General features: G+C 36.0%; 1 protein-coding gene across 1 annotated transcript in view; it reads left to right on the top strand.

Moving 5' to 3' along the window:
* The window catches only part of LOC123241533 (glycerol-3-phosphate dehydrogenase [NAD(+)], cytoplasmic-like), a 96,177-nt gene that overhangs the window by 67,395 nt on the left and 945 nt on the right, over window positions 1-27,837 (top strand). Inside the window, exons 7-9 of the mRNA XM_044669157.1 lie at window positions 9,852-9,964; window positions 10,234-10,467; window positions 14,722-14,828. Coding sequence (XP_044525092.1) covers window positions 9,852-9,964; window positions 10,234-10,467; window positions 14,722-14,828 — 454 coding nt within the window. The remainder of the gene's footprint in view (window positions 1-9,851; window positions 9,965-10,233; window positions 10,468-14,721; window positions 14,829-27,837) is intronic.

Genomic DNA, 27,837 nt, shown 5'->3' with positions numbered 1-27,837 from the left:
GCTCACCCCCACCCCAGAGAAGACCTATGAGAGGGAATAAACTCAAAGAGGTTCCCAAACTGGCAAAACTATAGTGGGGACGTTGAAGGAAGGTGTTGGGGTTCAGTTAAGAACTCTAAAGGATTGGATCCCACCGTCAGAGCCAGCCCTGTTGAGACAAGCCTCCCACCCCCACCCCCACCCCCACTCCCAAGTTCAAGTTAGCTTTTGCCCATCAAGATGGAGTCAGGCAATGGTCTTCCCTTCAGCCCCAAGGTCAGTCACTACCCCACTCAATGTAACTGCTCCAGACTCTTTAAGTATCAAGCTATCAGGGGTTTATTAAATGGTAAATTAAATTCAGGGTACAAGGGAGAAAGGTATAGGGGAATGAAGGAAGGAGGGAAAGGATGAACTTCACCATCAGCTAAGTCTTCTCCCCCAGAGAGCAGCTCTGGACTTCTTCAGTGACTTGGTCACAGTAGCTCACTCTCTCTCTCCCCACTACAGCCTCCTAGACAATATTTCTATCTAATGTATAAAAGGGAAGTAACAGGATCAATGGATTCAAGCAGAATCAGGGAAGGGAACCCCCCCTCATTCAAGCATGCAAGCCCGCTCCCCCAGGAGTTCGAGCTCTCCGGCCAAATTGGAGAATTGCTGATCAATGTCTTCTTTGTTGGTAAATGAAGATAGTAGGAATTGATGTTAGTAGTTGTGATCTCCCAATACTCACTAATCAAAGTACAGAGGAACCCAATTCCCTCAGGATCCACCCCAAAATCCAAACCTCCCAACCAAAGAACCAAACCCCCCAGGGTCCCAGTCCGGTCAGGAGTGAAGTGACAGTCGAGAAGCCTCCTCCAAACTCCTCTCGCTGCTGGCTCCTTCCAAGGGGAATTCTGAACGGGCACATTCTGCTGGGCTGTTTTAGGGTCCCTTCCAACTCCAATTGCCTGCTCCCCTTTGCACATTTCAGTCCACAGTTACAGTACTTAGGTGTCCCCATTATCCCTTGTTTTAGAGGGACAGACCTTTCTCCAATGTACTCAGGGATCATAAGAAACATAAGTGAATATTTAGTAAATTTTCCCAATTATATTTTTCAAAAATTATGAAATAAATCTGGTGCACACATCAAATACCTTACTTTAAGTGTGAGAAAGCAGCACAGGTCTCAATTCTATAGCACTCAATTCACTCAATCCAGGAAAGAGCCCTGGATTTGGAGCCGAAAGACAAAATCCTAGCTCCAGCACCCACGAGCTGTGAGTCCTCAGGTAACTCATTTCAGTATTCTTAGTATCAGTTTCCTTATCAGTAAATAAGGACAGCACATATACTACTCACTTCAGTGATTTTGAGAAAAGTACTTTCTAAACTATAAAGTGCTAGATAGATGCAAATAATAATAATAACTATTATTATTAATAATGTGGTGGTGGTGGTGGTGGTAAGGAGGCAGACTTAGGCTAGGCTGCTCAGTGACTTGAGAAGCTAAGCCCAGAACCCTGAAGGTCCTGGGTTGAAATCTGACCACAGACACTTCCTAGTTTTGTGACCCTGGGCAAATCACTTATCCCCAATTACCTAGACCTTACCACTCTTCTGCCTTGGAACTAGTAATTAGTATTGGTTCTAAGACAGAAGGTAAGGATTTAAAAAAATAAAGTAGCAGACTTAGTAGATAGAGCGATCCAGCCTTAGGGCCAAGAAGGCCTGAGTGTCCATGTCCCACCTCTGACACATCCTGGCCATGGGAGCCTGGGCAAGATCATCATTAACACCTCAGGGCTCTCAACTTATTTTTTTAAACCCTTACCTTCATGAATCATGTAACCATGGAAAAAAATCCTAAATTGATTAATTAAATAAAAATTTTCAAATATTGAAAAAAAAAATCTTACCTTCCATCTTAGAATCAATCCTAATGATCAAGGTAGAAGACCTGTCCTCTCTAGGTTGTTTTAGTACCAGGAAAACTTCCATTATAATCAATCACAAAAGGGACTTTGATTATATCATTAGTTGCAGAGAAAGACTCTGATAAAATATAGCCTTCATGTAGGTATTTTTAAAAACTTTTAAAAGGAGAAGCTAACATTTACATGTGACAGCTAGGATGGTGCAGTGGACAGAGTGCCAAGTCTGAAGTCAAGAACACTCATCCTCCTGAGTTCTCATCTGGCACTAGCTTGCGATCCTAGGCAGGTCACTTCACCCTGTTGGACTCGGCTTCCTCATCTGTAAAATAAATGGAAGAAGGAAATGACAAAACCACTCCAGTATGTTTGTCAAGGAGACCTCAAATGGGGTCATGAAACATCTAATAAATACTACTGAAAATGACTGAACAGTAACAACATTCATAGAACACCTACCTGTGCCCAGCACTTTATAGATATGATCTCATTTGATCCTCACAACAACCCTAAGAGGCAGTGCTATTATCATCATCTTCATTTTACTGATGAAGAAACTGAGGCAAACAAAGGTGAAGTGACTTGCCCCAGAGTCACATAGCCAATAAGTGTCTGAGGCTGGATATGACTTCAACTATGCCACCTAGCTGCCTATATTTAAAGCATATATTTAAAATTATAAAGTTATATATACAATGAAGAAATAATAAAACATTCCTACTGTTCCCACCTGACATAGTTTTAGATTTGTAGCAATAGTAGCAATAATGAAAAAAATAACAAAAGGAATAAATATTGACAATGAAGATAATAATATACGATATAATGTTGAAGATTGTATAATAATTATGAAACCCAGAATAATGAGCCAGACATTTTTGTAATAATTTTAACAAAAATAGATAAACCCACAAAATCTTCTGTATTTCTGGATCACACCAACAAAGATGAGACTAATAACTAAAAAGTGAATGTCTTTTATAATTGTGGGGGGGGGGGTATCTTTATTTTATTCCAGGAACAAAATTACACCTAAGTTTTCTGTGGTTACATGATTCATATTGTCTCCCTCCCTTCTTCTCTCCCCCATCCTGGAACTGACAAGCAATTCCACTGGTTTTATATGTATTATCACTCAAAACCTGTTTCCATATTGTTCATTTTTGTAATAATCTTTTAAAACCAAAACCCCAAATCATAAACCCAAATGAACAAGTGATAAATTATGTGTTTTCTTCTGGATTTCTACCCCAATGGTTCTTTCTCTGGAGGGGGGATAGCAATCTTTTTCACAAGTTTCTCAGAATTGTCCTGAATCATTGTATTGCTGTTAATAGTCTCTTTTATAATTTTGAAAAAATGTATTACTTATCTGGGTATTAATTTATCCGTATATATATTCATTGAAGATATAGTTCAAAATTATATTGATAGCTAGGTAGCTAGGTGCTAGAGCCAGACCTGGAGATGAGAGGTTCTGGGTTCAAATTTGACTTCAGACACTTTTTAGCTGTGTGGCTGAGAAAGTCACTTAATTCCAATTGCCTAGCCCTTACCACTCTTCTGCCTTGGAAATGATGCTTAATATTGATTCTAAGACAGAAGGTCAGGTTTAGGGGGAAAAGATATATTGGCAGAAATATAGAAAGAATATAATAGATGCATCTGTGATCCAACTGAATGAATAAAAGGAAAATGCCAACATTTACCAAAAGAATTTGTAAATTTAATTCAGTACCAATTAATGAGCTGACATGTATTAATTAAATACTTAATGTGTATCAGGCATTGTGTACTAAATGCCAGAAATGCAAGGAAAGGGAAAAACAGTAACTGCCCTTAAGGAATTCATATTCTAAAGCAAGAGACAAATAAGAAAATTACAAGTATACATAAAATATATATTTAAGTCAAGCTTCTAAGCTCATTCTCCCAATTGGTATTATGCCTCCTCTCAGGATTTTAGGGCTTGTGGCTTTTAATACTATTAAAGACTCCACTGGGGTGCTCATAATTTAGCCAATTAAAATCTCTCCAATATCAATCAATTAATGTCCACTAACTTTTATAAAAGGATATTTACTGAGAAGGTACAACAAAGACTAAAGTAATAAAGTATAAAAATATTTCTTCAGACCAGAAGTTGAACTTTTCCCTTCATATCCCTCTTCTTGGTATCTGGGGACAGTGGACATAAACTTAAAATGGTTGATACACAGCATTCTTACTCCTACACATACAACTCAAGGTACACTCTTCCCTTCTACATATCTCCAAAGTCCTTGGAGAAAGTGGGCTCATACTTGAGGTTCTGTGGTTCCTGGTTAGATCTGTTAAACCTTTAGTGATCTCACTATATCCAGATATCCACTGTCTACAGAAACCAGTAATTCCATGATTAGCTCTGAGTTGCCTCTTGGTCTTAGGTGCACTCAGTTTTTGGATATCTGCTATTCTCTTTTGAGTGATACTTCTGGAACTCTCTGACAACACAAATCCAAGATATTGCACTCAAGAGAAAAACCAATGTAATTTTGCCTTGGAGGTTTTATGCCCTCATTTATATAATTCAATCAAAGAATCTTGCTATCTCTCAGACACACCTTTGCATTTGGGGATGCAAGAAGAATATCATCCACATAATGCACCAATTACTCTCTTTAAACTTGATGATTTTTAAATCTTGATTTAGAATCTGTGAAAATTGGCTAGGTGAGTTGGTAAATCCCTGTGGCAAACAAGTCTAGGTCCACTGGGTTTTTTTCCAGGTAAAAGCAAAGATCTTTTGAGAATCCTCATGGATGGGAATTGAGAAAAATGCAGAGCATAAATCTACCATGATGAAATATCTAGCCTGACTTGGAATGGAAGAAGTTATAGCAGCTGGACTTGGTACAACTGGATGTGTTTTGATGACATAATCATTAACTGCCCGCAAATCTTGGATAAATCAGTAGATAGATCTTCCATTTTCATCTAATTTTGGCTTTTTGATAGGCAAAATTGCTGTATTGAACTCAGAAAAGCAAGGTATAATTATCCCTTGTTGGATTAGGGATTCAATGATTGGTCTTATACCTTCTATTGCTTCCTTGGTCAAGGAATTGGTCCTTCCTTAGTCCTCACTCTTACTGGAGTAGCTGATGTCAATAAGCCTACATCTGCGGAAGATCTTAACCACAATTCCTTAGGTATATCTTTGGGTTTTGGATAGATAGTACCTAAGTCATCCTTTGTACTGACTGAATCTAAGAACAGCAATGGAAATGCCTTCAAAGATTCCTCTGGGAGATGTAAAGAAATACAGTTTCAGTACATTGGATTGTTGCTCTTAATTTACACAGAAAATCTCTTCCCAAAAGGTGCATGGGACATTCAGGCATACAGAGAAATGCATGTTCCACAGTAAAGGTCCTAGAGTAATCATTTTTGGTTGTAATTTGGCTACTCTCTGAGGTTTACCTAGTGCACCTACTACTTCCATTGTACCAACAGCTCTACAATTCTCGAGAAAACTTTGCAAAATTGATTTATTAGTTTCAGTGTCAACCAGAAGGTTGTAGATCTGGTCTCATATAGTTACAGATGCATGTGGTTCTGTACTATTAGGTGGTTAGAATGTTTCCAACACAGGAGCTAAAACAGTCACATCAGAACATAGCTCAGCTATTTCCTGTCCATCCAAGTAAATAACTTCTTGAATTACATGATTTTCCCAGGATTTAACATCTTTAACACCATTCTCTGATTTTACTCTACTCTCATTAGTCCTTTTCACCTCTAGTTTGATGTCATTGTCCTCATTTACAATCAAAGTATCCTTATTCAAATCACAGTTTCCATTATTCTCCATAATTACATAATCATTAGAATTTCCAACTCTACAACACAATTTTCCTTTTTCTCACAATTATTATTAACACTAATCAAATTGTTATCAACAGGGGGCAGCTGGGTAGCTCAGTGGATTGAGAGCCAGGCCTAGAGACTGGAGGTCCTAGGTTTAAATCTGGCCTCAGACACTTTCCCAGCTGTGTGACCCTGAGCAAGTCACTTTACCCCCATTGCCTACCCTTACCACTCTTCCACCTATGAGTCAATGCACAGAAGTTAAGGGTTTAAAATAAAAAAAAAATTCTTATCAACACCAATTAAATTATCATTACTTCCAATCACATTATTCACATTATCCACAATTCTATTACCATTATCCTTAACACACACAATTTCATCAATAATTATACCATTTCCATTAGATTTTTCCAAAACTTTTGAACTCTGGGTACACCTTCATAATGAATGTGTCCCTTTGTTCCAATCCCAGCTACAACTTGACTGTATTTGGGTTTCTATCCTGTTCTAACCCAATGCTGCATTACTTGCAGATTTGGGACCTATTGTCCCCGGCAACATGCATTCTGGCATACAAAGTTATTATTCTGCCTGTACCCATTGTTCCAGTTTCCCTTTCCCCTGTATCCATTGTTGTTAAACCTATTATTATTATAGTAGCTCCTATTGTTTTGTTTACTAAACTGACCACAGAGTTGACAATCTTTTAAAAAATGGCCTACTAGATTACACAAAAAGTATCGTTTTGGGCCTTGATATCTATTGTTGTTGTTCCTTTAGGTGGTATACCATTGCTCTTTTGGCTACACAGATCTAAGTGCTGCCACTGCCTTTAATCTCGCTCTCTTTTGCTCTTGAATTAGCCTCTTTAAGTTGTTTTCTTAGGCTCTCAATTATACTGTTCATATCATCTGCTACTTTATTCTTTTCAGTTGCATACATGAAGGTGGTTTTTTGTTTTATCTCATCTAAGGACATAAGCTCCCAATCAGGACAATATTCTCTGAAAATTTTCCTGACTGATGGCACTGAGTTATTTACAAAGATACACCTGACATGAGAAATGGTATCTTCAGCCAGTATATCCAGGCCTAGATGTGTTTCTGCCACCTCTAATACTCTATCTAGGAATGATGCTAGTGTTTCCTGTGATGTTTGCTCTGTTCTCTCGAAATTTCCCCATGCATTTGGTCTTCTAGAGTAGGATTCTATTACTTTTAAAACAGATTTCCTAGCCTGTTTTAAGAGTCTACAGTTTTGAACTGAATTCAATTCTGTCTCCTGCTAGCCTTGGGGCCATGGTGTCATTCCCTGTGTATTTCTAGTTTCTTCCAAGAACTGGTTCCTCTCTCTTTTAGTTAAAACTTCACCCAAAAGGAAATGGAAGTCATTAAAATCTGGGTCATGCATTTTATTGCTTTCCTTAGTTCCCACATTACTTTTATAGGTTTGTTGAAAAATTTTGTTGTACACTTCTTTATTTCCTCAATATTCTCTGATGTTAAAAAGTACTATGTCAATTCTGAGGGATTTATGGAAAAGAACGCTTACCCACATTCAGAGGAAGAACTACAGGAGTGGAAACACAGAAGAAAAACAACTGCTTAAATACATGGGTTGATGAGGACACGATTTGGGATGTAGGCTCTTAATGACCACCCTAGAACAATTATCAATAATATGGAAATAGGTCTTGATCAATGACACATGAAGAAACCAGTGGAAATGCGTGTTGGCTATGGGGGCGAGGGGAGCGCAAGAACATGAATCATGTAACCATGGAAAATTTTTTTCTAAAAAATAAAAAAAATTTTTAAAAAAGTACTATGTCATTGTCTAAAATTAGGAGCACATCCCTCAATGGGAATAAATTTACAAGCTCACTGTTGTTATTTATATGATTTTCATCTTTTTGTAACTTTGTTTTGTTAGTATTGTCAGATACTTCACCCATTTTCCCTGTATAACATATCCATTCTGCACATAAAGTTCCATAGAATCAATCTTTGTCTGTAGCACTCTTAGCATGATTTTAACCTCAGAGTCCCTGCACAGCCAAGTGATAACAGATTACACAGGTGACCAACTCCATAAAACAACCATCTAATATTATATACAAGTTAACAACATAATCCAATCACTGGCAAATGTGCCAACATATCATGTATATTAATTTCCAAAATTTGTTGTGCATATTTAAAATCCACTGCAACATAACAATATCTCAGTATTAACTTGAAAATCATGTAGGGAATTAACATCAAACATTGCCAGAAAACATTTAACATATGATCCAAAACATCCTCCATTATTACTTCTTGTGTTATTAGAGTAATATAATGAGTAGTAATTAGAGTGGTGTTATTAGCCACTTTGAATTATAATTACACTTGGTTACAATTAGATTTCAAAAAAAAATTCAATTCAAGAAAAAACCTTTACACGTGTGTTATTCTATGTGACTTGGGGATTAAATGACCCTCTGCACCCTTTAACTAATGAAAGTGGTCAGGAAGTGCTCCTCATAGAACTTTAGATAGGAGCTTATGCCTTTTAAGCTCCTTAGAATGTTGATCAAGTGTCCACTTCCAGTCTGCTTGAATAACTCAACCAGTTAACTTTTTGTTCTCTCATCAACCCAGAATAACCATCTATGGGGTTGCCAAATGAAATAAGTAACTGAAATAAGTAACTGGGGAATAAGGGAATAGATAGGAGATTAGAAAGGGATACACAAGTACAGCTGGGGTAAAACTAGCCCACAGCTGACTTGAGAGAAGTAAAAAACTATCACACTTAGCTGGGGAAATAACAAATAACAGAAATCAAACCTAGCCAGGGAAACAGTATAATTTAACAGTGGGTTCTTGTAGACTGGGAAGGAGAAGTCAAGGAAGCTTATATAAAAGAGTTTTTAATTAGTTAACAAGGAAAGGAAAGGAGGTATGAGGATCAATTGTCACCTTAAATCTAAGTGCCAACTGCCAGGGAATGTTGGATAGGGAAAATGGCTTCTCTAACTCTAACTATAAGCAACTAGCTTAGGCAGGGCTGTTAAAGTAGGGTTAAATGGGAATCTTACAGATCAATACGCGGGTTTCAAGCTGGATCAGATCTCAGATAACTCCAGGTAAACAGCAAAGTAAATCCACTAGGAGCTAGGGATAATAGGGGTTTCTGTGGTTGTCTGCCAGCCCAGAAAAACACCTCTCTCCACCTAGTAACTCCTTGGTCTTGCTTGAAGGTCTTTCAGTAAATACAAGGTTAGCCCCCGTCCAAGATCCCAGTACAAAATCCACATGCTAGCTATTCAGTTGCCAAAACCTCCAACTCCACAACTCACCTCCCAAAAGCAAACTGTCAGCTTATCTCAGTCACTGTGGACAAGCACCTGTCAACAATTACAGGTTTGGAATGTTCAGCTCCAACCAGCTTTTGCCTGGTCTGCTTTTTGTACTAACTATAATAAATTCTATTCTGCAATATTCCTATAACACTACCTCACCAGTTTTCTGGTGAGGAAAGTATTTTGTAAACTCTAAAGTGTCATGGAAATTTGGGTTATTTTTGGTTTAATGTTCTATTATGTGTTCAGCAAGTTTCCCCCCCCCCCAGGCATCTCACCGAAGAGATGCCATTTGCCTTCTCCCTCAAATAAAAATACCTTTGATTTTTATAATGCTGTGGGGTTTACAAAGTGTTTTCATATCTGTCATCTGTCTTGATCCTAACAATGAACTCTGTAAGATAGCCAGGGTATGAATACAGAATCTGTATGTATACATAGATTTATAAAATGTATATATTTACATGCAAGATGTGTATAATGTATATGTGTATGTATATATGTATATGTGTATATATCAGTATCCTTTTATTGATTTTTATTTTAATTTTAATTTTAATTAATTTAATAATTATTGATGAGAAAAAATTTAAAATAATTTTAATAATTATTTATTGATGAGAAAAATCCTCTGAAGTAGAGGATGGAAATCAGGGAAATCAGGGGACTGTTTATTCCTCCTTGCTATAACTTACCTGCCATGGAGGCCAATAGCCACAGAGCCTTTGTGTCTGCCTGCCTTTCTTTCTCAGGATGTGAAGATGAGAAACAGGGGAAAATCTTCAAGGAATTATTCGAAACATTAAACTTCAAAATGATTGTAGTGAAAGATGAAGAAGCTGTGGAGCTCTGTGGAGCACTAAAAGTGAGTGGTAGGGGAGGAAGGCTTAGGAGAAATGGCTAAGAAGACACAGGATCAGGATTCCAATCCTAGAACTTGTTGCCCCTCTGTGGACCACCTCCAGAAGCATAAAGAGGAAAGGGGAGCATTAGCAGAGAATTTTAACCTGGGTACCATGGGAAATGTTAGGTTGGGAGTGTTCCATGGGGTTGCCACCTTTCTCTCTTCATCCTCTATTTTTCCCCCTTCTCTTTTGTTCTAAAAATATCTCTCCTGGATGCCTTTCACTGCAGAATGTGGTGGCACTAGGGGCTGGATTCATCGATGGCCTGGGCCACGGGAGTAACACTAAAGCAACAGTCATCCGCCTGGGACTCATGGAAATGATAAGCTTTGCTAAGATCTTCTGCAAGAAGCCTGTCCAGGTGGCCACCTTCCTGGAAAGCTGTGGGGTCGCTGACGTCGTGACCAGTTGTCATGGAGGACGAAATAGGAAAGTGGCTGAAGCCTTTGTACTCACAGGAAAGGTAATGATTAACCGGAGGGTGTCTGAGGCTTTGCCCATACCAAAAAGAATTGTGTTTTATTTTCAGGGAAGGGGATGGCTTGGATGAGATGAATATTAGCATATGCTTAGTTCCTATAGTGACCCAGTCAGAGGGTCTGATGTAAAAAAAAATCAAGCTCCTGCTTTGTACAGTTTCATTTCCAGGGCCACCATACTTTTAGAGAAAACTGACTTTACTGCAAATAGATATTTAAGATCACTGAATATAAGGCTATAGAGGGGAGAGGCTTAGAATCATAGATTTTTGAACTGGAAAGAATCTTAGAGGCCAGAGAGTCTATCTCATTTTATTAAAATATATATTTTTCAGTTTTCCATTTTTTTATTTAATTTTTAAATTAATTAATTGTTAATTTAATAACAAATAATTAATTTAGAATATTTTCCCATGGTTACATGATTCATGTTCTCCCCCTCCCCATCTCCCTCCCCACTCCTGGAGTCAACAAGCAATTCCACTGAGTTTTACATGTATCGTTGTTCAAAACCTATTTCCCTATTATTAATATTTGCAATATTGTGATCATTTAAAGCCAACATCCCCAATCATATCCCCATCAAACCACGTGATCAATCATATGTTTTTCTTCTCCATTTCTACCCCCACAGTTCTTCTTCTGGATGTGGATGGCATTCTTTCTTATAATTAAATAAATAAATAGATAGATAAATAAATATATAAATGTATGTGTGTATATGTATATATATATATATATATATATATATATATATATATATATATATATTGGGGGCAGCTGGGTGGCTCAGTGGATTGAGGGCCAGGCCTAGAGATGGGAGGTCCTAGATTCAAATATGACTTCAGACACTTCCTAGCAGTGTGACCCTGGGCAAGTCACTTAACTCCCATGGCCTAGCCTGATGATGGCAAACCTATGATACGCATGTCAGCACTGACATGAGTAGTCATTTTCAATGACACGCGGCCACATGTGGCTGCATACAGAGAAGTATGGGGCCACATGCTGAAGATGAAATATTTTCTGTAGTGTAGTATAGACACTTCTGTGCACTATAGATGACAATTCTACCTATATTAATTTACCTATTTTGGTTTGGTAAATAGTTATATATTACAATTATACATTTTTGTTATTTAAACTATAAATATCACGAAATTATGGTTTTTTTTCTCGAAGTAACAAACCACCCAAGTTATGCTCAGTTTATTGGCGAATTTTGTCACACCAAGTTCAAAAGGTTGCCCATTACTGGCCTAGCCCTTACCATTCTTCTGCCTTGTAACCAATACATAGTTGTGATTCTAAGACAGAAGGTAAGGGTTTAAAAACAAATAAATAATCTATTTTATTTCTTTTTCATATATATATTTAAAATTTTTACTTCCAAATTCTCTCCCTCCCAACCCTCATCCACCCTCTGAGAAGGCAAAAGCAATATAATATCAATCATATATGTGAAATCATGCACAACATGTTTCCATATTATTATATGAAAGCATTGACATAACCTATATCAGACTATTTACCATCTCAGGCAGTAAGAAGAAGGTAGTAGGAAAGAGAATCTGAATGGCAAAATATCAGAAAACAATTGTCAAAAGTTTTTTTCCTACATGTAACCGAAAAAAATTTAAATTCAATTTTAAAAATGGGGGTGGGGGAGGGGAAGGGAGGTTCCAGGGGGCAGCTAGGATGCTCAGTAGATAGAAAGCCAAATCTAGAGATGGGAGAGATCCTGGGTTCAAATCTGACCTCAGACACTTCCTAGCTATGTGACCCTGGGAACAGACATTATCAATTCAAGGTAAGGGTTTAAAAAAATTCCATATTAATTATGTTGCAAAAAAAAAAAAAGGCAAGAAAAATAGAGAAAATTATACTTCAGTTTGCACTCAGAGTTGATCAGTTCTCTCTCTGGGGGTGGAGAACATTTTTCATGAGGTATCCTTTAGAAGGTCTTGGATCATTGCATTGATAGATTAGTGAAGTCTCTCACATTTAGTCATCATTAAAATATTGCTGTTAACTGGCTATGATGATCTAGTTCTGATCACTTCACTTTGCATTAGTTTATGTAAGTCTTATTAGATTTTTCTAAAGCCAACTCCCTTATCATTTCTGATGACACAATGGTAGTCCATCACAATCATATGCTTGTTCAGCCATCCCCCAGTTGAGGGGTATCCCCTTAGTTTCCGATTTTTTGTCAATGCAAAAAAGGGCTGCTATAAATGCTTTTTGTACATATAGGTTCTTTTCATCTCTCATCTCTTTAGGATACAGACCTAGTAGGTTGCTTGGTCATCATACCTCTTTGGGCATGGCTCCAAATTATTCTCTAAAAGGATTGTTCCTCTTTGCAATTCCACCAACAAGGCATCAGTGTCATTATTTTACCACACCCCCTTCAGCATTTGTCTTGTCTGATAAGGCATGTGGAGTCTACCTCATTTTTTTCATCTTTATTTTATTTTAATAACAAATTTCCACATACGTTTTCCAAAGTTATGTTTTATGTTGTCTCCCTCCCATCTTCCCTCCCCCCAGAGCTAACAAGCAATTCAATATGGGTTATACATGTATTATTATGCAAAATATATTTCCATATTATTCATTTTTATAAGCAAATAATATTATAAAACCAAAATCCCCCAAATCCTATACCCACATAAACCAATGATAAATCATATGTTTTCATCTGCATTTCTACTCCAACAGTTCTTTCTCTGGAGGGGGAGAACATTCTTTTTCTTAAATCCCTCAGAATTGTTCTGGATCATTGTATTGTTATTAGTAGCAAAGTCTACCACATTTGATCAATCATTCCACAATATTCCAGTTATTGTATATAATGTTCTCCTGGTTCTGTACTTCATTTTTTAGAGAAGAAACTTAAAACACAGTTTTTGCTTACGTGACTTGCTCAGGGTCATATAGCTAGCTAATATGTATGAGAGGTGGGATCTGAATACAGGTTTTCCTGACTCTAAGTCCAGTCTTCTAAAAGAAGTACCAGACGAAGCATCAGGGACCAGGTTAGAGTCTTGGCTGGCCCCTTCCCTTACTTGCCCAGGAGGCAACATGGTACAGGAGAATACTGACTTTGGAATCAATTGATCTGCCTTCACATCCCAGGTTTGCTTGCTTTGTGACCTGGGACAATTTATTTAATCTGTGTCACCTCAGTTTCCTCGCTTGCAAAATGAGCAGGACAGGATTGCAAGCCCCTTTCAGCTCCAAAGCTCTGACTTATTTGGCTTGGGCAGCCCATGAGAAACTTCCTGGGGAGGAATTACCTTCATTTGACCTACTCAGAGCCTCCTAGAACCATTCATTTATATTGTGGACATTTCTAGGGTTTATCAAAGGTTACAAAGCTTTTCTTCTTCATAACAGTCCTAAATCTTAGCAATGAAGTGACTTTCCCACCATCACATGGCTAGGAAGCACTAGAGGTTTAATCCAAATTCTGGGCTTCTTTTCCAAGAGCCAGAGAAGGTTCTTTCTACTCCCCAGGCTGTCACACGCTTGGTACATAGGGGCCAATGTCCAGCCCATCCCTGCCATGTCTCAAGCCTCTCTGACAAAGGTCTCTCAAGGAGTGGCTTGTGATATCCCAGGGTGGCCAATTTCCCAGTGTCCTAGTTTCTCCCCTTCATCTTCTCCTTTGAAGGCTTTGTCTTGGTGTCTTTTTTCCTATAGATCTCATATCCCAGGGTTTCTCCTCCAAGTTAACTGAATTTGAACAGATTAATTGCTTCAGGGATTACAAATCTGATTTGCAGATGCTGGTGCTGCTTGCCCTCAGTACCAAAGACTGCTAGTTATGGCTCTGCATCTTAGTAAGCCTTTTCAAATTAATGTAAATTAACTAAATATTCATTATTTTTTTTAATAATCTATTTTTTCAGTTACATATAGAAGCAATTCTTGACAATTGTTTTCTGATATTTTAGGATTTAGATTTCCCCCCTCTCTACTTCCCTCAATTCCCCAAGGCAGTAAATAATCTGGTATAGCTTATATATCAGTACTTTCATGCAATGCATATTTCCATGTTGCTCATGTGGTGATAGAAGACATATCATATCACACATACAATAAAAATCTCACAAAGGAAATAAAGTGGATGACATGAGCATTTATTCTTAGCATTGATCATACATAAGATCATGGGACTTTAGAGGATATCTAAACCACCTTCTTAACCTTTTTAATCCTATTCCTTCTAGTCCTTTGAAGAATTAGAAATTGAGATTCTTAATGGACAAAAACTTCAAGGGCCTCTAACTGCCAAAGAAATCTACAACATCCTGAAAAATAAAGACTTGACTGATAAGTAAGTGACTAATGATAAACTAATAGAGAGTGGAACTTAAAAAAAATTTTAGTTACTTTATAAATATGTACATATATATTTTTATATGCACATGTGTGTATATGTGTGTAAAACTATACCATACATATTTCTATTTATCAGTGCTTTCTTTAAAAGTGAACCTTTAGAGTTATTCTTCGAATAATATTCACTATTACTATATCCAATGACCTCTTGGTTCTGCTCATTTTGTTCTTCATTATTTAATGTAAGTCCATATTTTTCTTTAAAAAAAAATCCTGCTCATCATTTCTTACAGTATTGTAGTACTCCACAATCACCAAATGATAGGCATCCCTTCAATTTCCAGTTCCTTGCCACCACAAAGAAAACGGCTTTAAATGTTTTAGAACAAAGGTTCTTTTCCCTTTTCCCTGGTCATCTTGGGAAACAAATCTAATAGTGGTATTGCTAGGTCAAAGAGTATATCACTCTGCAAAATGGTTGCATCAGTTGCACCAAGAATGTATTAGTGCCCCAATTTTTCCACATCTTTTCCAGACTTTTTCATTTTCCCCTTCTATCATTTCAGGCAATCTGATAGATGTGAGATGATAGCTCAGAATTGTTTTAATTTTCATTTCTCTAAGTAATAATGATTTACAGTATATGACTAGCTGTCCCTATCTGTCTCTTTTTCTGATTTCTTCATCCAAAAATTACCTGTTCATTTCCTTTGACCATTCATTTATCAGTTGAGGAATGACTCATATTCTTATAAACTTAACAGAATTCTCTATGTATTTGAGATGAGACCTTTACCCAAGAATGTCTATAAAAATTTCCTGTAGCTTGCTGCTTTCCTTCTAATATTGGCTACATTGGTCTTATTTGTAAAAAATAATAATAATTAAAATTATCCATTTAAAATCTCATTATACTCTCTAGCTCGTTTATTTATAAATTCTTTTCCTATCCATGAGTCTTATAGATAGTATTATTTTATAGTCTTTGAATTTGCTTATGATATCTCCCTCATGTCTAGGCCACATAGGCATTTTGACTTTTTCTTGGCAAATGATGTAAGATAATGGTCTATACTTAGTTCTGGCAGACTGCTTTCCAGTTTTTCCAACTACTTACCAAGTAATAAATTCTTGTCCCAAAAGTTTGAATCTTTGCGTTTGTCAAATACAACATGACTAATCATTTACTATTGTGTATTGTATGTCTACTCTATTCCACTAATCCACCTTTCTATTTCATACCCAGTACCAGATAGTTTTGATGAATTATTGCCTCATAATATAGTTTAAAATTTTATACTTCTGGGGGCAGCTGGGTATCTCAGTGGATTGAGAGCCAGGCCTAGAGATGGGAGGTCCTAGGTTCAAATCCGACCTCAGACACTTCCCAGCTATGTGACCTTGGGCAAGTCACTTGACCCCCATTGCCTACTCTTACCACTCTTCCACCTATAAGTCAATACGCAGAAGTTAAGGGTTTAAAATTAAAAAAAAAAAATCTTAAAAAAAATAAAAAAAATTTATACTTCTTCCTTTACATTTAAAGAAATTAATTCCTGTGATATGCTTGGCCTCTTGTTCTTCCAAATGAATTTTGTTATAATTTTGTTATGTTTTTGGTGACTTAATTGGGATGAATAAAGCAGATTAGTTCAGGTAGAATAGTAATTTTAATTAACTGCCTATTCATGAGCAATTAATATTTCTCCAATCATTTAAATTTTACTTTATTTCTTTATGTAAAAGGTATTTTATAATTATGTTCTTGTAGTTCCTGGCATTTTCTTGGCAGATATATACCCGGGTATTTTAAGCTGTGTCTCTTAATCTCTTCTTGCACAAGGCTCTGTTGGTGACATAAAAATGCTGCTGATTTATGTGTGTCTATTTTACATCTTACTTTTTTGGTAAAATTATTAATTTAAAAAATTCTTTCCTTCTGTCATAGAATTAATACTAAGTATTGGTTTGAAGGCAGAAGAATGGCAAGGGCTAAGCAATTGGGGTCAAGTGACTTGCCCACGGTCATACAGCTAAGTGTCTGAGGGCCAATTTTGACTGGGGTCAAAATTCTGGCACTCTATCCATTGAGCCACTTACCTGCCCCTATTCATTGTTTCAACTAGATTTTTAGTTGATATCTAGGATTTTCTAAGTATCTTGTCATATCATCTACAAAAAGAGATCATTTTATTACCTCTTTGTTCCATTCTGATTCCTTAAATTCCTTTTTCTTCTCTTATTGAGGTTGCTAGCATTGAATAATACTAGTGATAATGTTTCACTCCTGATCTTCTTAGGAAAGCTTCTAGTTTATCCTCATTATAAATAATACTTGCTGCTGGTTTTAATTAGATACTTTAAGGAAAAATTATTTATACCTATGCTTTGGAGTGCTTTTAAAATAGGAATGAGTGTTCTATTTTGTCAAATTTTTTCCTCCATATCTACTGTTATAGTCATATGATTTTTGCTACCTTTGTTATTTATATAATAAATTATGTTAATATTTTTCCTTATTAAACCATTATTGCATTCCTGGTATAAATTCCTACTAGTCACTATGTATAATCTTTGTGAAACATTGTTGTAATCCTAACTAGTATTTTATTTAGGATTTTTCTAGCCATATTTAGCAGTGAAATTGGTCTATAATTCTCTTTTTCTGTTTTTGCTCTTCCTGTTTAGGTATTGCGTCATATTTATTCCATAAAAGGCGTTGGTGTAGGACTCCTTTGCCCTGTTATTCCAAAAATTGTATTTAATATTACAATTAGTTGATCTTTAAATGTTTGGTAAACTTCACTTGTAAATTTATCTAGTCCTGATGCTTTTTTTCATAGGAAGATCATTTATGGCCTGTTCAATTTCTTTTTCTAAAATAGTTTTATTTAGATATTCTATTTTCTTTTCTGTTAGTCCAGGCAGTTTATATTTTTGTATGTATTCTTCTTTTTCACATAAGTTGTTAAATTTACTTGCATATAATTCAGCAAAATGGCTCCTAATAATTGTTTTTATTTCATCTTTCATTAGTGGTATATTCACCCTTTTCATTTTTTATACTAACGGTTTATTTTCTTCTTTCTTTTTAAAAAGTCCTATTAACCAATGATTTATCTATTTGATTAGTTTTTTCATAAAGCCAATTCCTAGTTTTATTTTATTAATTCATAGTTTTCTTACATTCAATTGTATTAATCTCACCTTTTAATTTTTAGGATTTCCAACTTGGTGTTGTTTAATTTAGTATTTTTCATTTGTTCTTTTTCTAGTTTTTCAAATTATGTACTCCATTCATTGATCTCTATCTTATTAATATAATTTAGAGATAAAAATCTTTCCTCTGATGACAGCTTTTGCTTCATCCCATTGGTTTTGATATGTTGTCTCATAATTATCTTTAATAACATTATTGTTTTTTATGACTTGTTCTTTAATCCACTCATTCTTTAATGTTAGGTTATTTATTCTCCAACTAGCTTTTAATTTATGTTTTCCTGGTCCTTTATTAAATATAATTCTTATGCATTATGATCTGAAAAGGATGCATTTAATATTTCTGCTTTTCTGTATTTAATTATAAAGTTTTTATGCCCTTATTTATGGTTAACTTTTATAAAAGCACTATGTACCACTGAGAAAAGGGTTTATTTCTTTCTGTTCCCATTCAGTTCTCTCCAGATAGCTATCATATCTAGCTTTTTAAAGCTTCAGATAGTTTTTTTAAGGTTCTATTCATTTCCTTTTTCATTTCCTTGACTTCTTTCTTATTTATTTTTTGGTTAGATTTTTCTAATTCTGGGAAGGGAAGTTTGAAGTCCCTCACTATTTTGTTTTTGCTTTCTATTTCCATCTGTAATTCATTTGACTTTTCCTTTAAAAATCTGGATGCTATAGCATTTGGTGTGATATAGGTGTAGTATTGATAATGCTTTATTATCTTAGTGCCTTTTAGCATAATGTAGTTTCCCTGTTCATCTCTTTTATTTATTTATTTACTTTTTAAACCTTTATCTTCTGTCTTAGAATCAATGCTCTGAATTGGTTCCAAGGCAGAAGAGTGTTAAGGGATAGGCAATGGGAGTTAAGTGACTTTCCTAGGGTCACACAACTAGGAAGTGTCTGAGGCCAGATTTGAACATAGGACCTCCCATTTCTAGACCTAGCTCTCAATCCATTGAGCCACCTAGCTTCCCCCTATTCATATCTTTTAATTAAATCTATTTTAGCTTTAACTTTGCCCAAGTTCAATATTGTTGCCCCTGGTTTTTTTTTTTTTTTTGCATCTTCTGAAATAATAAATGAAAAAAAGTAAACTTTTTTTGCTTCAGTCCTTTATTTTTCCTCTTTATGTGTTCCTCATTTTTAAATTTGTTTCTTATAAACAACATATTATCAGAGTTTGATTTTTGATCCATTCTGCTATCCATTTCCATTTTAGGGGTGAACTCATCTCATTCACATTCACAATGTTTAGTTGTGTATTTCCCTTTATCTTATTTTTCCTTATAGTTTATAACCTTTTCTCCCTCTCATTTTACTCTCCCATTACTCTCCTCCTTTACTCCTCCTCCCATTTCTCTGTAAGTTAAGAAAACTTTTATACCCTTCTGGATGTATATGTTATTCTCTTTAATCCAGTTCAGATGAAAATAAGATTCTAGAACTATTAGCCCTTTACCCCTTCTTTCTCTCTACTGTAACAGTTCTTATATTAATGCCTCTTTTGTATAAAATAATTACTCCATTTTACTTCTACCTACCTAATTTTATTTTTTAGGATCACCCCATCTATCATGTTCAGCTTAATCCTAAACTTCCTATCTATGTATGCTCCTTCCAACTACCCTAGTAATGATATTTTTTAATGTACAGAATGATGTTTTCCCATATAAGAAGTAAATAGTTTGATCTTATTAGATCCCTTATAATTAGTCTTTCACATTTACCTTCCTATGTTTCTCCTGATTCTTGTAGTTCAGATTTTCCATTCAGTAATGGTCTTTTCCTCAAGAATATCTGAACATCTTTTAATTCAATAACTATTCATTTTTCCTCTTTTCAGAATTATACTAAACTTCCTTGGTTGCAAACTCGTCTCCTTTGCTCTTTGGAATAGCATGTTCCATGCCTTTTAGTCTTTTAACATAGAAGCTGCTAAACCTTGTGTTATCCTGACTGTAATTCCAGTCAGTTATTCTGATTGTAGTTCAAATTATTTCTTTCTGATCACTTGTATAATTTCCCCCTTGAATTGGGAACTTCAAAATTTAGCTATAATGTTCCTGTGAATTTTAATCTTGGGATCTCTTTCAGATGGTAATCAGAGGATTTTTTTCTATTTCTATTTTACCTTCTAGTTCTAAAACTTCAGGACAAATTTCCTTAATAATACCTTAAAGTATAGTGTCTAGAGGGCAGTTATATGGTACAGTTGGATAGAGGCCAGTCCTAGAGTCAGAAAAATCTGAGTTCAAATCTTACCTCAGATACTTAATAGCTGTGTGCGTAACTCTGTTTGCTTCCATTTCTTCATCTGTAAAACCAGCTGGAGAAGGAAATGGCAAACAACTTCAGTATCTTTGCCAAGAAAACCCTTAATGGTGCCATGAAGAGTAGTATGTGACTAAAATGACTGTATCTAGCATCTAGATTCTTTTTTGATCATAACTTTCAAATAGTCCAATAATTTTTATCATGCTTCCCCTCAATTTGTTAAATAAGTTAAATAAATAAGGTGACAATATGCAACTGTGTCATACTCTTTTTTTTCCCAATCTTAAGCCAATCAAGGGTTCCATATTTGATTCTAACTACTGCTTCTTGGCCTATATACAAGTTCCTCAAGAGAAAAGTAAGATGACCTGGTACTTTCGTCTCTTTGAGGACTTGCCATATTTTGTTGTGAGCCACACAGTCTTCAATATAGTGGTCAATGAAGCAGAAGTCTATGTTTTTCTATGATGCATTCTTTCTCCATAATCTAGCAAATGGCACTTTGTCCCCCAAGTTCTTCTGCCTCTGAAAACCAGCATGCTCTTCTGATAATTCTTGATTCACATATTGCTGAATCTTTACCTTAACTTTGCTGGCATGTGAAATGAGCACAAATGTTTAATAGTTTGAATGTTGTTTGGTATTGTCCTTCTTTAAGACTGGGACATAAATTGATCTTTTCCAATCTAGTGGCTGTTATTGAGGTGTCCAGATTTGCTGACATATTTGAGTATAACACTTTGGCGGCAGCATCTTTTAAGTAGCTCAGCTGGAATTCTGTTATCTCCACTAACCTTATTGTTAGCAATGCTTACTAAGGCTCCATTTTCCAGGATATCTGGCTCTAGATCAGTAACCACATCATCCTGGTTATTAGTGATATTAAGATCTTTCTTGTATAGTTCTTTAGTCTTCTTACTCTTGCTTATTTCTGATAAATCCCAGTCATTTTTCCCTTTTATTATGCCCATTTTTGTATGATATATTCCCTGGATATCTCTAAATATCTTGAAGAAATCTTTTCTTTTTCTTATTCTATTGCTTTCTTCTATTTCTCTGCATTGCTCATTTAAGAAAATCTCTCTCTTCCCTGTTCTCTGGAAATCTACATTCAATTGGTTATAGCTTTCCCTTTCCTTTTTTCCTCAGTTATTTGTAAAATCTTATCAGACAGTCATTCTGCTTTCTTGTTCTTTTTCTTTAAGATACTTTTTGTTGCTGTTTCCTATAAAATATTGAAATTCCTGTCCATAGTTCTCTTTTTTTTATTTTGTAGTTCTGAAGTTTATTTTCTGAACCCAAGGTTAAGACTAAATTTATCCCTATCAAATGCTCTCATTATAGATTTAGACTTGCAAGAAATTTTATAGAGATCATCTAATTCAATCTCCCACCTCATTTTACAGATGGGGAAACTGAAGCCCTATCAGGTAAAATGATTTGCCCAAGGTTACAGAGTTAAGAGGGCAGAGTCAATATTCTTTCCATTGCCCTACATTATTAGATTCACTTCCAAGTTCTAATCTATTGGAACCTTTTCATGTCAAAGGATATGAATTCTTTGAACATTTGTCAATTGGAAGATGACTTGTATTTTTATAAATTTGATTTATTTCTGTATATATTTGAGAAATGACACTTTTATCAGAGAAATTTGTTATGAATTCCCCCCCAGTTTGTTGTTTCCCTTCTAATCTTGGTTACATTGGGTTTTTTGTGCAAAAAAAATTTTTAATTATTCATTTTACATCCTGTAATGTTCTTTAACTCATTTTTGGTCATAAATTCTTCCCTTCTCCATACATCTTGGACAGGTAAACTATGTTATGTTCCCCCTAATTTACTTATAGTATCACCCTTTATGTCTAAATTGTATAACCATTTTGACATTTTCTTGGTATAGCATGTGAGATATTGGCTTTTACATAATTTTTGCCATACAATTTTCCAATTTTCCCAGCAGTTTTTGTCAAGTAGTGAGTTCTTATCCCCAAAGCCTGGGATCTTTGGGTTTATCAAACACTAGATTACTGAGATCACTTACCCCTAATCTATTCCATTGATCCACCCTTCTATTTCTTAACCAGTATCAGATTGTTTTGATGACCACTGCTTTATAGTACAGTTTAAGATCTAGTTGGTACTGCCAGGTCACTATCCTTCTTTTTTTTTTTTTCATTAATTCACTTGATATTCTTGACCTTTTGTTCTTCCAGATGAACTTTGTTATTATTTTTTCTAGTTTGTAAAATAGTTTTTTGGAAGTTTGATTGGTATTGCATTGAATAAGTAAACTAATTTAGGTAGAATTCTCATTTTTATTATATTAGCTCAGCCTGCTCATGAACAATGATGTTTTTCCAATATTTTAGTAGATCTAACTTTTTTTGTATGTGAAAAATGTTTTGTAATTGTATTTGTGTAATTCCTGTGTTTGTCTTAGCAAGTAGATTCCCAAGTATTTTATGCTATATAGAGTGATTTTAAGTGGAATTTCTCTTCCTAACTTGCTGCTGGACTTTTTTGGAAGCATATAGAAATGCTGATGATTGATGTGAGTTTTATTTTGTATCCTGCAACTTTGATAAAGTTATTAATTATTCTAACTAGTTTTTTAGTTGATTCTCTAGGATTCTCTAAGTATACTATCATATCATCCACAAAAGGTAATAGCTTATTTTCTTCATTCCTCATTTAAAAAAATCCTCAATTAAAAAATTACTTTAGGGGCAGCTGGGTAGCTCAGTGGATTGAGAGCCAGGCCTAGAGACGGGAGGTCCTAGGTTCAAATCCGGCCTCAGATACTTTCCAGCTGTGTGACCCTGGGCAAGTCACTTGACCCCCATTGCCTACCCTTACCAATCTTCCACCTATGAGACAATACACAGAAGTTAAGGGTTTAAAATAAAAAAAAAAAAGCAAAAAAAAAATTACTTTAACTTCTTCAATTTCTTTTTCCTCTCTATTGCTAAAGCTAAGATTTCTAGTACAATATTATTAAATAATAGAAGTGATAATGGGCATCCTTGCTTCTTCATTCCTGATCTTATTGGGAAGGCTTCTAACTTATCCCTATTATAGATGATACTTGTGTCCTTAGTTCTTTTGGCACTCTTATTTGCTAGATCTAATCCCTTAAAATCCATTCATGACTTCCACTTCATATTCATAAAGAATGTTATTTAATAAGATCATACTCACATGTTCTAATGATTTTTCCTATCCTTGTCAATTCTAGTATGAATTTTGCATTATAAAGCTCATGTACTGAACTTAAGTCACCTCCAGGTCTTGTTTTAACTGACAAAAAAGGCTTCTCCACCTTTGGCTGCAAAGTATATAATCGCTCTGATTTTGATATTGACTCTCCGGTGATGCCCACGTGTAGAGTTGCCTTTTTTTTTGGATTGTTGAAAAAAGAGAATTTTCTATGTCTAGAGAGTTATCTTGACAAAACTCTCTTCTATGTCCTGCTTCATTTTGTCCTCCAAGACTAAGCTTGCCTGTCACTCCAATTATCTTTTGATTTTCTACTTTAGCATTCCAATCCCCTATAATGAACATGACATTTTGGGGAGTGTTATTTCTAGAAGAAATTTTAGGTCTTTGTAGATATGAGCCACTTTGGCCTTGTGCATCAGTAGTTAGAACATAGACTTGCATTATTATGAAGCTGAATGGTTCACCTTGGAATTAAGTAGATCTCATTCTGTCATTTTTGAGATTTTACCCCAGTATTGCTTTTCTCACCCTTTTATTGGCTGAGGGGCTACTCCATTTCTATTTCTTTTTCTTTTTTCTTTTTTTAAAAAGTCTTTATCTTTTTTCTTAGATTGGATACTAAGTATTGGTTCCAAGAGTGTTAAAGGCTAAACAATTAGGATTAAGTGACTTGCCCAGGGTCACAAAGCTAGGCAGTGTCTGAGGTGAGGTTTGAACCCAGGACCACCCCATCTCTAGAGCTGGCTTTCTATGCACTGAACCACTTAGCTGCCCCTACTCCATTTCTTCTAAGGGATTCTTGCTCACAGTAGTAGTATATGTAATGATCACCTGGATTAAATTCACCCATTCTCATCCTTTTAAGTTCCATGACACCCAAAATGTCAATATTTAACCTTTCCCTCTCCTGTTTGGCCACATCCAGCTTACCTTGGTTCAGCGATCTTACATTGCAGGTTCCTGGGCCATAGTAACCTTTACAGCATCAGGTTTTCCTTTTGTCACTAGATACCTTCACAGCTGAGCTTCCTTCTAGTCTTGACCCAGCTGCTTCATTGGTCCTGGAACTACTTGTGGTCGTCCTCCACTCTTCCCCAAAGCATACTGGATACCTTCCAACCGGACGGGCTCATCTTCCATTGTTGTGTCTTTTATTATTTTAATACTGTCCATAGAGTTTTTCTCTCTAGTAAAGATGCTAGAGTGGTTTGACGTTTCCTTCTCTAGATCATTTAACAGATGAGGAAACTAAGGCAAACGGGGTTTAGTGACTTGCCCAGGGTCATTTGGCTAGTAAGTGTCTGCAGTTAGACTGGAATTCAGATCATCCTGACTCCAAGCCTGGTTTCTATCCACTGAGCCATTTAGCTACACTCAAGCTCATTCCTAGCTGTGGTTTTTAGTGAGTTCCACCCTGTTTTTGTCTCTTTGACCGTTCTGGAGTTTTCTGCTGGCATTTACTGGGGCCCCAATGGCTAGTAAACCTTGTCTTTGTGAGAGCTAAAGCTCTCTGATCCATTTAACATGAGGCCCAGAGAGCCTTATTTAGGCAAGCAGTCAGCAAAAGTTCAATAGAAACTAGACTAGTTAGATGACTTATTAGATTGAAAGCCAGGCCTGGGTTCAAATTTGACCTCCAGCCCTTCCTAGATGAGGGACCCTAGACAAGTCACTTAATCCCAGTGGCCTAACCCTTACCACTCTTCTGCTTAGAACCAGAAGACAAAGAAGTTTTGGGTTATTTTCTTTTTAAGTCAATAGAAGCCCTTGGTCTAGGATTGTCTATCCAGTGATGGGCAAACTTTTTAAAGAGGGGGCCAAAGGAAAGGAAATGCTCATCTGTCAGTCTGTTTCTAAGGCAACTCTTTGGAAGTTTCATTGTATTGTATCCTACTCTGTATTCATCAGATTAGGAATAATGTCCCACAGCTGGATAGAACATTTCAGGGGGCTGCATCTGGCCCACGGGCTGTAGTTTGCCCATCACTGGTCTATACAATTAACTACCCTCTGCTATTTTCACATAAAATCCCTGACCACAAATAACTATCCAACTAGGAGCTAGAAAATGCCTTTTAACTTCAGTTTGTGTTTCTCAAACATTGTAGGAATTCCTACAAAAAATAATCACATATTCAAATACATCAAATCAAATAGATCAAATCAAATAATCAAATACAAAATAATCCAAAGTCCTATAAAGGGATAGGTAGACAAGATTTCCCTTTAGGCCCCATAATGATGCTGGTTGCCAAATTAATCTGGGGGTTCAGACAAAGAGTTAAGAATTGCTATTAAGTGCCTTCTATTTTTTTTAAAACCCTTAACTTCAGTGTATTGGCTCGTTGGTGGAAGAGTGGTAAGAGTGGGCAATGGGGGTCAAGTGACTTGCCCAGGGTCACACAGTTGGGAAGTGTCTGAGGCCAGATTTGAACCTAGGACCTCCCTTCTCTAGGCCTGACTCTCAATCCACAGCTGCCCCCAAGTGCCTTCTATTTTGCTTTAAATTCCTGTGTTTATTATGCACACCTGTGTAATAATTGTTTAGTATTAATTACTAATTTAGTCATAAAAATCACTAAAAACTAATTGTTTAGTATTCCTACCAGTGGTGACATACTTTCTGGTTTTTCTAAAGTACACAAAAATTTCTTGCGATGTTGTGCAATTTCTCTGATTCTTGTGGTAGGTTGCTGGTATGTTTCACAAAATTTTGTAGAGGCAAAACTGGGTTATTTGTCTCTGTCCCTATGTTCCCCAAGTATACTGATGCCAACGTCCTCAGCACTCTTGTTTTATGGGCCCCTATCAATTTAGTTATATGTCATTCTTTTCAAAATAACGAGACTTCTGGGCAAATTACAGCAGCCACATTCTCAATGGACCTCACTTTTGTGAAGTGGATCATTCAACTTTTCATTTAACGAACATGTATAGGGTACCTGCTATGTGCTAAGCACTCATTTAAGCATTATAAGGGAAATAAAGATAAATATTTAGGGAACCCTTAGGGAGAAGAAGATAAATATACGCCAGTTTAGTATCTAGTAGAGGAGATAAGGCATTCAAAGCTTAGTATGGTTGATGTGTTGAAAATAAGAATTCATTTTCCTGTTAAAATCGTCAGCTTCTGGAGTGGAATGGAAATGGATCAAAGCATGCTATCTTTCACACCAGGGTATTTACGGTTTTATTTGGGGGTTTTGGTTTGGTATGATGAGTGTGTTCTTACAACAAGGACCAATATGGAAGTGAGCTTTGCATAATAATAAATGTGTAAGGCCCCATCTCCAAGGGAGGGAGATGGGGTCTGGATTTTATAATTTTGGAAAATGTATATTGAAAATTATTATTGCATGTCATTAGGAAAATAAAATAGCTTTGGATTTTAAAAAAAAGATTTCTTGAAAAAAATAAAATCATAAACTTCACATAAAATATCACAGCAATCTGAACATTTATTTAAGATAGCACATAATGAGAAAATAAGCGATAAAGGCAAGACCCTCCTAAAGAAGCAAGGCCTAATTTTCAGTTACAAAGCACTTCCTTTTACTTAGGGCCAGTTTGGAATTTTTCTCTCTCTGGATGGTCAGCAGAGACAGGAATCTGTTCTGTATATCTGGACTGGACATCCGGCTGATACCTAGGTTGGTTGGTTTGTAAGTCAGCGACAAACAGTTCAGGCTTCCAAATCTTCAAAGAAGGTTAGAAGCTCTAGAGTTCAGAAGAGAAGATAGGAAGTTCCTTCATTAGAATATTTGGTCAGAGTATCTTGGTGGGGCTTTATCTTGAACCAGTTCAACTGGTTTTATGAGGGCTGTCAGCTTCTTAAGGAGAGGCCACGGGCCTGTGCCCCTGGAATTTCACTGGGTTGTATGTGATACATTCCTTGAGAGCTGCATTCTATTTTGTTGCAATCATATCCGATATAGTATACCCAGTGATGTCTATTTAATATATTTTTAATATCTAGAGTCCACAGATCTGATATGAGTAATTCAAACTAAGTCGAGTAGTACCCAAGCAGGAGAAATGAGAACAGAGGAAGACTTCATGGAAGAAGCAGTATTTATTCTATCTTGAATTTCAGTAGGGGAAAAGGGGAGATAATGGGTCAGCCTGGTTTAGAGTGAGGATAAGAAGTGAATTCAGGAAAGAAGTTAGTTGACAAAGTGGATAGAGCCCCAGACCTGGAGTTGGGGGGATTGGGGTTCAAATCTGGCCTCAGATACTTCCTAGCTCTATGACCTTTGGCAAGTCACTTAATATCTGCTTGCCTA

This window comes from Gracilinanus agilis, chromosome 3, assembly GCF_016433145.1.
Source record: "Gracilinanus agilis isolate LMUSP501 chromosome 3, AgileGrace, whole genome shotgun sequence".
NCBI classification, from domain to species: Eukaryota; Metazoa; Chordata; class Mammalia; order Didelphimorphia; family Didelphidae; genus Gracilinanus; species Gracilinanus agilis.
This window is presented reverse-complemented; position numbering and strand designations above follow the sequence as displayed.